The sequence below is a fragment of the Coffea eugenioides genome, chromosome 4 (assembly GCF_003713205.1).
Source record: "Coffea eugenioides isolate CCC68of chromosome 4, Ceug_1.0, whole genome shotgun sequence".
In the NCBI taxonomy this organism is placed as follows: Eukaryota; Viridiplantae; Streptophyta; class Magnoliopsida; order Gentianales; family Rubiaceae; genus Coffea; species Coffea eugenioides.
In genome coordinates, this window is record NC_040038.1 from 1,126,154 (window position 1) to 1,138,219 (window position 12,066).

A 12,066-nucleotide genomic window follows, 5' to 3' on the forward strand; every position below is an offset into this window, starting at 1 on the left:
GGGGGACTTGGGAGTTGTCCGTCGTCTCCTTCCTATGTATGTATATATGTGGGTGGGGTTTCAGCTCAAACTTCTAAGCTAGCACCAGACCGGTACTTCTACTTTACTACTCCCTCCCTTTTTTTATAACTGACGTTTAAGGTTTTGCACACCAATTAAGAAAAGTTTTTCATTGTTTAAATCTATACACTACTTTCCTTTTGTACCCTCATTAATTGTCCAATTCACCCATGTTTTCTCTCACTAGAGTACTAAATGGTGCTGTTTTACTAGGCCAAAAGCAATGCAAACTAACTAGGAGTAGTAATTAAGAACCCTGTATTGGAAAAGAGAGATAAAAGGGTAAAATTGTGAAAAAATAATTAATGCTGCATGGGGATAGTAAAACGACAGATAAAAGTACTTAAGAGCAAATTTCTTAAACGTCAGTTATAAAAAAAGGGAGGGAGTAGTAGTTGTTATTTGTAGACTCGTGCGTACAAAAGGAGCATATAGGAGTGTGTTGGTTATGCTCTCAGCCCAAGTAAAATAAGATACACCTGCGTCGTATTTGTGTAAATCTACCCGCAGATATACTATGATTCTTGGACACCGCCTGATGATATGTTATTTTGTGTAAAACTTTCGCATTCTGCGTTGTTTTAACTTGTAATTATTTGTCTCATGCTTGTGATTCAAATGATGACGAGGTGATTTTCGGACGGACGAGTCGAGTCGACAGTACGAATTCACATGTCCAGATATAGAAATATCAAGGGTCTTATCTCCCGTCCCACTTCGATGCTGAAATCAATTACAGGTCGAAAGTTATCTGTAAAACTAATTGGATTGGGGTTCGCATACCTTTTTCACAAATAGTATAAGGATATTTTTAGTAGACAGATCTATAGGAGAAATGATGAATTCTACTCCCTATCAACTACAGTACGACAGTCTAAGACAACGGTGTCAAAGGTAGGTCGGGAGAGGAGGGTGACGGTAATCATATCAACCTACCAGGTATTAATCAACTTTACCTGTAGATGTCAAACGTCAAGGCAGATGATCATGCTTGAGGGCGAAACCGAATCAATAAATCGAGACAATACTCATCTCAGGAAGGCAAAGATGAGATGCGTGTTAGTGTTAAGGAGTCGAGATAATCACCTCAACATTGAAGATCAGAGAAGACCAAGGTGAGCACCCACAAATGACAAAGGAAAAAAAGCTTCCAAACTCTTGACAAGAATAATAGTTAGGTGACTGTGCAATTTTTTGTTCAAGATCCTCACCTCTCTATCTTTTATCTTGTGAAATTTGAAGTCTTTTTCTTGAATAAGAATGACAATAAGAAAAAAGGGTAGTACATGCGTGGTAAAAAATATCGAATAAAATTGCATTACTGTCCAAAACAATTTAATGGTAAAATACCAGGGGTTTTAGTTTTAAATTATGGAGTAAGAGCGATTGGGAGATGGGCTGGTAATTTACTGACTTTCTCTAGTTTAAAAATTAAGAAAATGCTATGATTCCTTTCATAATTCATCCGCTTATATCTTGCTACATCATTTCGTGCTTTAAACTTTTAAAATAATTTAAGAATTGATAATTGTACGCTCTCTCTTCTCCGATCAATAATATAACTTAAAAGAGCACGCAGAGCTCCCCGAAAAATTATACTAGTACGTTCTTTCAAGAGTCGGGGGAAGTAAATCTATAAAATTACGAACATTAATGTTGTTGTTGAGTCCACCAGGAGAATTATGATGACAAAAATTTCCAATTTTCGATGTATGAGTATGGTGGCATTGAGGTTGAGGAATCGGCTCTGAGAGTCTCTCTGTTTCTGGGTGTTTTGGCATATGTCTAGATTTTCGTTCCTACCCTTTCATTCATTTAGACATTTCCTTCTCGCATCAGTTGTGTTGCAGGGACTGAACGCGACAGCGTCAAGGACAGGAGGCAGGGTTTGGCTGTGGTGGTATTAGGGTTTTGCATGAACAACTACAAACTTGTCGTGGAATCTGGATCCTTCATCCTGATATTTGTGATTGAAATCCAACAAGTGCCTTGTGGACACGTGGTCAGATACTTGGAAAGACTTTCATGGCCACCATGATGACAAATGGGTCTCGCTCAATGCTGTCGCCCTTCTGCTTCTGAAAAGCAGCTGAAACAATCCTGATACTTGGCCAATCCATTATCAAATCGATCTTCCCAATAGAGAGGGGTCTTGTAACCAATGGCCTTTGGGCGGTAAGTCACCACCAACACTTTTTAAGTTTCAATATCAATGTGCTATTATATGTCACTTTTTTTAAATTCGTACAGGTGAGTAGTGCACCCTTCTAATTTGACATTTGACAGTGAAATCTTATACTATTGCTAGTTTTCTATATTATATTTAGACCTGACAATTATGTCCAAAATCCAATAATACACTAATTTGAGAGGTTGGGTTGGGTAAGTTGAGTATTGAGTCAATTTTGGGCTGAGTAATAAAAATTCATACATATTTTGGACAGTTTGGATATTTATGTTGAGCACTTATTACACAACTTAAATTAAAAAAATAATTAAACAATTTAAACACAAAACGCACGATCACGCACGCAGGAGTTGATCTATTAAGTCATCGATTTTCCCAATATGTGGGGCCCCACAGATCGTATAATCATGTGTAACCCCAGTGCACGATAACTTGCCTAAATCTTGATCATCCAAACAAGATCATATCCGCAAGTCGGCTTTTAGCAAGCGGGAATCTCATGTGGCTACTAAATTCTTGTAACGGCTCGATGGGATGCAACCTAATGACTATTAAATGTTGGTGTTTGTGAGTTGTGAGCACTGGGAACATAAAGATTATAACGGTGTCCAATTGCTACACAATACAAATCCAATGGCAGCCCAAGGTGAGTACACGCGCCGTAATGTGTGCATTGTTTAGATGTTTCTAATTTCTCAATTTTACAACGGCTTAGATGTGTTATCATGCATAATTCTTTTGTGTTTATTTTATGGGTCAAAATTTCGGTTTATAACTTTCTTTAAAGTGTGATTGGATCCAAGTAGTTTAACAGTTAGTATGTGTGTGTATTTGTGAAAGTATATTAATGTGTATTTTAGTGTGTTTGTATATGTAAAAATACTGTATTTCAAAAGAACTTAAAAAATGAGTGTGTGTTTGTATTTGTCAGTGTTTTAATGTGTGAAAATATATCTATCTATGTGAAAATGTATTTATGTGTGTGATTTTTTTTTTTTTTTGTATGTGAAAATATATTTGAAAGAGTTTATGTATCAAACTCTATTATTTAATATATTGGGTCATGGGTTTGAGATAACCCAATATGACCCAACCAAAATTAACCCAATCTAAAGTTGAGCGAGTTGGATGTAATCCATTTAAATGAAAATTCAATATCAACCCACCCAAAACCCGCCCAATTGCCAGGTATAGTTGTATTACAACACATATGGAGTTAATTAATAGACGTCTAATATGTAGGGGTGAGCAATTACGGTAATTACCGAATTACCGATTGAATTCGATTTGAATTTGGTAATTCGAATTCGGTAATTAGGTAATTCGGTCGGTAAATCGGTGATATCGAATTAATTAAAATCGAATTAGAATCGAAAATGGTTTTATAGTTTTTGAATTCGGATTTACCGAATTCGAATTTATTTTGGTAAAACGGTAAATTATTACCATTTTCAATTTCAAAATTCCGAATTAAGTTAAATAGGGGATAATATGTCCGGATGTTCCAACTTCCAATTTCAGACTTTCAGTACCCTAAAATTTAGCATTTGTTCTAATTTCACTATTTCTGCTCTCCTCTTCCTCTCGTTTCTTTGCGCCGCCGCGGCGCCGCCCACTGAACTCTTACCAAAAGCTGTTTCTGAGTTTCTCCTCTCCTCATTCTCCTGATCTCCTCTCCTCTCCTCAACTACAGAAGGCTCACCCCTAACTTTCTCCGTTTCTTTCTCTGCTTGCTTTCTCCTTCGTTCCTTTGCGCCGCCGCCTAAGCTGTTTCTGAGCTTCTCCTCTCCTCAAGGACCTCAACTGAAGACACTTTCTCAGTTTCTCCTCTCCTATGGGAGATGAAATTCAAAGAAGTCAAGAACTTCTACATGTGTGAAATTGGGAAGGACTTTACAATTGATGCAACATTTAAGGGAAATTCTTCTCGTTTTTTGAACCATGGCTGCAATCCAAATTGTTAATTAGAAAAATGGTACGTGAAATGAACTTCTAATTTTTTTGTTTATACTTTTCAGATTATTCATATTGATCGTTTTCAGATGCTACGAGTTTGTAAGTTGATCTAAATCACCTAATTATTTTGTATTAATTTTACTCTTTCTAAGAAAACACAATGAACCTTTTTAGGTTGTCTGACAATGGAAATCTAACAGCTTGCTTATCCTTGTAGTCAGTTTACTTGCCTCTCACAATATTTAGCTTGTATAGGTGGACATATGCCGGAAAATTTGATAGTCTTATAATTGCGAGGAACCAAACTTGAAGCAAAAAGATGAACACAGTTGGAACTTTTTGTGTCCATTATACTCTCCGTTGAAACAATGGCTGAAATGTTTCTGGATCAGTGTAATTTGTTTGTGGATTTGTTTATGATTTCTGGATTTCAATGATCAGTGTGATTTGTGGATTTGTGATTTCTGGAGTGATTTGTGATCAGTTACATTCAATCAGTTTGTAATTTGTGGATCAGTTTAATAGCATTGCTGTTTGCTGATGAAAAATGGTCCAAAGAAGCACTTTTCTGGAATTCGGTTAAATCGGTAAATTTTCATTTACCGAATTGAATTCGGATTGAATTCGAATTCGATATTTTCTATTTCGAATGCGAATTAGGTCGAATATTTCCAGAACCATTTACCGAAAATTACCGATTTCAACCTACCGAATTACCGAATTCGAATTCGATGCTCACCCCTACTAATATGGACTTACAAAAGTAAATGTGAGTACATGATCGTTCGCGTTCACGTACATAGTAAATTAGGTATATTTCAAGGGAACTAACAAGATAAGCATAAGATACAAAATTTTTTTTTCCTCTTTTTTCTTTTCAATTAATTTTTTCCAATCTTTATAACTTCTACAAACGGATACACAGTAATAACGATAATACTCAATTCTTGCAGAAGCTGCTACTTCCTTGATAAAGTCTCCAAGATGAGTTTTGCTTAAAAAAGTTGTTGTTTATGTTGGAGGTTGTTGTTAGTTATCTCTTAAATCAACGGATGATCCAACTAAAATTCATTTTATTTGCCAGAACTAATCAACTGGAAGGTTCTTGCTGGCTTTGTCCTGTGTGTTGTAACTTGGAAATCTGTTCTGTTGCAAATTAATTCTCCACAAATACATTAGTTTGCAATTAATTAATTAGCTTTTCCCATTGACGGGGAATAGTAGAACTTGAAGCCACTCCACAGCTTGTGCAAACTGTGAGCCCTTGAGCAGTCCAACTGCTCTAGACCCAAAAGCTTATGGGTCCGTATGTTCCAACATGTTGGGCCATCATTTAGGATTGTTGGCCTGGATCTGATGAGCACCCCAAGATCTATCTGGCTGGGTTTCCATATCCTCCCGCCCCAAATCGCACCCAACAAAATACAACACACAAAAATGCATCCCTCCGAATCCGATTGTGCGCCACAAGAGAGTAGAGAGATTCCTTTCAAGGCAAATAGTTTAAATAGTGCCTTTCAGTTTCAGGGGAGGTTTCTGGAATTAACTCAAAATATTTTATTCCCGTGGAAAGTTGGTGACAGCCGTGCGCGTGGTTCTCTTTCTAGCTATACCACAGAAACGTATCCGCGAGTCGAAGAATAAATTGATGTGGGCCTCCAATTAATTGGTGCATCAATAATTCTATACTCCTATTATCAAAAGTTAATTTTTTTTCCAACAAAGCGAAGGAACACAAGCAGTCTAAGGGGATCCATTAAAGTCAAATCTGCAGGTAATTGCTGATTAGAGGCCGGCTCAACTGACCTTAAACACTCACACTCAACTTTCTACTGGACCAATGTGAGAGAAAGGGGTGGGGGAAACACTCGACTTAAGCCAGCTATCAAAAGTGAATTGACTCACCTTTTTATAGTAAAAAATTTTTTGAATTGTGGGCCATGCACAGGTATATGTGAGGTTGGGAGGCATGAAGTTCCTGTCATGTCCCAAAGATTTTAGAAATTGTTCCAAGTCCTTTCGGGAAAAAATATTTTTTTTAAAAAAAATTAGGGTCTCATCCTATCAGACCACAACTTACAAATTAAAATTTAGGGTCTTTGCTTCAAGTATGAATCTTTACAAATTTATTTCCTCGAATTCTCAAATCGCGAATTCGTTAAAGAAAAAAAGTGTAAATGCAGTTTTAGTACCCAATTTTTTTTTTCTCGAGTGATTCTGGCACCTAAATTTGGACAAAAACAAATTAGTACCAAATGTTACAATAATTAAGCACAATTGGTTCCCTTGATGAATTTTTTTTGAAATTCTTACTGAAAAAAAAATACATGCTATCCAATGTCCAGCAATGAAATTATAAACGAATTGTGTGTGTGTGTGTTTGTACCTAATTGAAGGATCTTCAAATTGAAACTAAATTTCACAAATTTTTTTTTACTATTTAATGGTTGAATCCATAAATTCGAACCAAGAGTCTCAAAATTTTTTGTTTTTCATTAAAGGGTATGGAGAGGAGAGAAGAGGTTTTGAACGTGTAAGATTAGGTCGATTGGATATTTTCTTAGGTAAGCAATTTTGTTTTTAAACGAGCGACACCTTAAATTGTTCACCAAGTTAGTAGGTTATTTTAGTTTTTTTTTTTTGAAAATTTTTAAAAATTTTGTTACTAGGCACATGACAGCACATGGCTGTTTTTTAATAAGAATTTGAAAATACCCATTAAAGGTACCAAATATGCTTGAATGTTGTAATATTGGATGTCAAATTTGTTTTCGTCCAAAATTTAGGTACTAAAATCGCTCAAAAGATCAAAATTTGGATATCAAAACTGCATTTTACTCTAGAAAAGAACCTAAGAGAAAAATTCCAAGTGTTTGTGATCATGCAAGCAACTTTGTGTCAGCAGTACAGTTAACTGTTTGACGTCCATAAATCATTTCAACGATGTCATATCGAAATTTCTTTTCTATTTCTTTTCCCAAATGGTGGCGTAGGCACGTAAAAGAGTTTGCTGCAGATAACGTATAATATTGGGCTTGTGTCCAATGCCTTCCGCCACACAAAGTGCGGTCTCAAGTACTTGGAGATTAGGCCACTGGGCCTTTGGTCCAGTGGTCATCCCAAGCCTTCTTAGGCCTTCTTAGGCTTGGTGGTGCGGGAGGTCAAGGGTTCGAACCTTACCTCCCACAAAAATTGTCACTTTATGTGACGGTCTTCATTGATCAACTTCGATGGAGTTTCTACTCACATCGAGTCCCCTCCCCCTCCGGCCTCCCCCCTAGAATAGGCTAGTTTAGATTATAGGAATTTATCGTATCGACAAAAAAAAAAAATACTTGGAGATTAAAATTAAGAGTAGACAATCCACAATTTTTTTTATCATTATTCTTTAGCTGCTACAGCCGTATTGGTTATTCATGGCTCCAAATTGAAGAAGAGTAGCTACCTGTTTCAAGTAGTCAGGTAGCGTTTGTTACCGAATCGAAGGAAAGCCTCATGATTTGGCTTCATTCAGGCTCTTGTACGTCATAGACACTCGTCCTCTCAATCATTGCACCGCATTTTGAATTTCTTACTCCAACGAGGGCCACATCCCAAGCAAAAAATAACAACAAACTTAGAGCGTGCAGTGGTAATTACCAGTAATTTTGTCGGTCGTTTTCCCACATTTCCAGCCTTCCTTGCGTTATATATACCTCAACCTAACCCTCTAGTAGACAAATCAGACTGTGATATCCTTCCTTATGGCCTATTTCACAACACTTGCCCTTCTTTCTTTCTTGACTCATTTGGACCAAACAAATAATGTTGAAACTGTCAGTCCTCTAAATAATGACTTGCAAATCTCGTGAAACGAATTCAGAATGACTTGCAAATTGATTTGGTATTACTTTCGCATCGAAAGCCTGGAGAGAAAGAAATGGGCGTGTGCGCCTAACGAGTTAGGTGTCGATTGACCAGTGTAATTACTAATTCTGAAGTCTCACTCGAGGTGTTATTTTTTTTTTTCATTTGTTGTTGGTGGCATAGCCATTTTGGTTAGAAGAATGTCCTGAATTCCAAATTGAAGAATCAGCATGAACAGATAAGAATTCTTGTGGAGCGTGCTTATACATACAGTAGAGCCATCATCTTATGTACTCCGATCCCCCGAGTAAGTGAAAGCTTATCAGGCGGTCAGAAAATCCATTTCTCCTGGGCATATTAGATGATGAGGACCCTATACTTTTCGTACACATGCTGTTCCAAGAACTTACCCAAAAACTAAAGAGGATTTGATATTTACCCATCAAAATAGATCTTCATGCACTCAAAAGGCTAGACCCGAGTGCCATCTTTACATGCTAAGCAAGTCTGAAAAGCACAACTAGTGTTTGCAGCTCCAGGCGTACGTCCTTGCATTGCTCTTCTGGCCTCAACCTTCAATAGTCTCACGAATCTCACCCAGCAACATAGTAATCATCTGATGTGCAAAAGACCTCGATCATACTCTTCAAAGCAAAGAATTGCAGCTTCCACGTTTGATTTACAAGATTTTTAGCCAGAATTAGCCATTCCATTACTAGTGTATTACACCGGCAATAGGACTCTCATTTTCGTGTAGTTTAACACTTGTATGTTGTCAAAGCTACGCGTTGAACCTACACCTTTTTTTTTTTTTTTGAAAGAGGAAAAACCTATCTGTCCAATAAAGAACTTTTGGTCCCATATACAGCTCGCTCACTGGGCAAGGAGCATTAAGGGATTTCAGCATGCTGGTCCTGTAATGCTGTAAAGAACGTTTGTCTCATCGTTCTACCTTTTATTATTATTAATTTTTCTTTTGTTCCTATCAAAAGCTGATTTAAACGCACCATGTGTAGTATTATTGCAAACCTTTTTTTTTTGTGCTTTGGCAGCCTTTCTACGAATAGCATTGCATGTAGCATATCCAAACTTTTAAGGGCACTCAATCTTCAATCATCAAGCTTAGTGCCGTCCTCTTTGCAATACCTCCAAAAGCTGCTGATCTAACATTCCTAACCCTTCGAACGTATATATATGGACTTAAGCTTCTTGATCAACATACCCCTATTTTAATATCCTTCTCTTCAGCTAAAAACAAAATGGTCCAGAAACTAGTACATATTTAAGTATTCAACACCCCCCCCCCCCCCCCCAAAAAAAAAACACCAACAAAGTACCCCCTGCTCTTCACCTAGCTCTGATCCCTCTGTGCGTGCATGCTTACATATGAGGTTCAATGGATGATCATGAATCAGCAAAGGAGGAAGTCAATCCAGCCGTCATGTTGAAAAATCAATCGGCCGAGAAAGGAGCGAACAGAGGGTCATGGACTGATGAAGAAGATCGAAAACTGGCTGAAGCTATTGAGATCTATGGTCCAAAGAGATGGAAGACTATAGCATCCAAAGCAGGTCATGCTACTATCTTGAAGCACTCTATAAAGTCTTAGTCGCGCACATTCGGTTATCTAAATATCTCCCAAAAAAAAAAAAAGAGAAAAACTTTAAACGTTTACCAAAAATAAAACACTTTAAAGAATTTGTATGCAATTCCTCGTGGCATGATAACCAATAATCTTAAGTGCTGATTACCTGATCATCTGCAGGCCTTAAAAGGTGCGGTAAGAGTTGTAGGCTGAGATGGATGAACTATCTGAGACCACACATCAAGCGAGGAAACATATCTGATCAAGAAGAAGACTTGATTGTTAGGCTTCATAAACTTCTGGGGAACAGGTGACAATATTCGTCATGGACGTAGACTAGAAAATTGATTGGATAAGGATTTTTGTTTTAACTTTTTCCGTCGATTAATTGCAGATGGTCCTTGATAGCGGGAAGGTTGCCAGGTCGAACGGATAATGAGATCAAGAATTACTGGAATTCTCATTTGAGCAAGAAAGTTCACCAAAAGGAGAAACAAAGCAAGGGAACTGCAGAAATGGGATGCTCTAGGATTCGGAAGAAAAGGAAGGCGATGATGAATGAGGTTAAAGCGGATAGGACGAGAGAAGGGAATTCATCTTCTGGTGGTGCTCCTGGAGATTCAAAACTGAGCTTCGATGTAGACGACTTCTTTGATTTCTCCAACGAGGATCCTATGACTTTAGAGTGGATCAGCAAATTCACCGAAATGGATGATGGCTGACACCTTGATCCTCTTTCTTATTACTAGTAGAACCTATTGCCTCCAAAATTAGTGGATAACCTAACTACTATGTAAATAGGTGGGTTGCTGCTACCGCTGTCCAAGATGTCGGAACTTCCGTTATATTGCTCTACGTCCAATAAAAATCTGTAGATTACTTAAATAATTTGCAGTTTAGACAACGTATGGTTGCTCTAAATTAAACTGCACGGAATGTCAACCGTGGCGCAGTTGATTAGATGCAGTTCAAAAATAGTAACACTACTCATTCAGCGGACGCTGTATTTTTCCCATCTTTGCACTCTATTTTCTTTTTTCCAAATCTTTGTGCTCTAATTGCTCCCAGTGAATTCTTATTACTATGGAAGTAAAAGACGGTTCGAAAAGATAAATGAATATTTGCAGAACTTGATGAGGACGTAGACTCGGTCATTTTCTCCAGAACTTGAGGATCTACCCATCTTTTTTTTTGTTGGATAAGTACTACATTTGCTAACATTCAGGAAAAGAGAGCCACAATGCCGATCTATGCATAATACAGCAGCATAATTATTAATTAAACATCCTCTGAATGGTCTCTGAATCTCGATCACTTTGAAGCTCTTAATAATTCATGAACTAACCCAAGTAGGGTACTAGTAAAAAATTACAAGTACATAAATTAAGCTTAAAAAATTGCAGACCTCGCGTGCCTTAAAAAAAGATTATAATTTTGCAAACAGTAGAGGACGCACCCATCATCAAGAAAAGTATGGCTTGAAACCAAAAACATAGAGGGAACTAGAAATTATATCCCGAGGGGGCAAATTTTTAACAAATCTAAACTTAATTATATAATATAAAAAATATCTTAAAGTTGTGGTGGGACAAAAGTTTAAATTTCTAAAGAACATCCTTAGAAATCTTCAATTCTCTACGGGAGCTTTCTAAAATCAAAACAAAAAGAAAATATAACTACTAATACGGTTAGATTTGAAATTAATTTTAATCAAACATGTACAGCTCCTTTCTGAGGGGCGGGCACAGTCAAATCTAAAAACTTTTTTTTTTTTTTTTGTGGAGTAAAAGAACAAAAGTCAGTATGTATGAATAAGTTAATCTAAAATCAAGTCCACATGTTTGTTTTTACGGGGATAAAAATAATGCAACATGCTTGATCATACTTAATAAGAAAAGTGAATTTATGGAGTCTTCTAAGAAACATATATTTAGCAATCTCATAAAGCATCCGTACAGGAAAAAAGTCGTGACAAATCTTTTGAATCCATGTACGTGACAAGTGCGCTCTGCACGAGTATGTTAGTCTATTGCAGCAGGGCATTAATTTAGTCGGTCTACAATTTCAATCTTCTTGATGACTGGAACTGGAAGGAGCGAAACGGGAAATCATGAACCCAAACTGACATAACCTCAGATCTCGAAGCACGCGACAATGGAAATGTTGCCATCGAATACGTCCATTCTGGTGCGGGAGGCAAAAGTTCGAATCTTATCTCTCACAAAAAATGTCATAATATGTGACGATCTTTATTGACCAGATTCGATGGAGTTTTTATTCATATCTAATTTCTTCTTTTTTTTTTTAAATAGGTCAGTTTAAATTATAAAAATTCTATCGTCTCGATAAAAAAATATAAAAATACGTCCATTCATTCGGAGGTGGATCTTTGCACCTAATGTGCGAACCCCAGAAGACAACAAATAACTTT

General features: G+C 37.0%; 1 protein-coding gene across 1 annotated transcript; it reads left to right on the plus strand.

The window, feature by feature from the left end:
* Positions 1 to 9,396: 9,396 nt before the first annotated feature.
* Positions 9,397 to 10,558, plus strand: LOC113768713 (transcription factor WER-like). Its single transcript, XM_027313168.1, has 3 exons — positions 9,397 to 9,621; positions 9,816 to 9,945; positions 10,030 to 10,558. Exons 1-3 carry the CDS (start codon positions 9,447 to 9,449, stop codon positions 10,355 to 10,357), a joined length of 633 nt encoding a protein of 210 aa, XP_027168969.1. The 5' UTR covers positions 9,397 to 9,446; the 3' UTR covers positions 10,358 to 10,558.
* Positions 10,559 to 12,066: the final 1,508 nt, after the last annotated feature.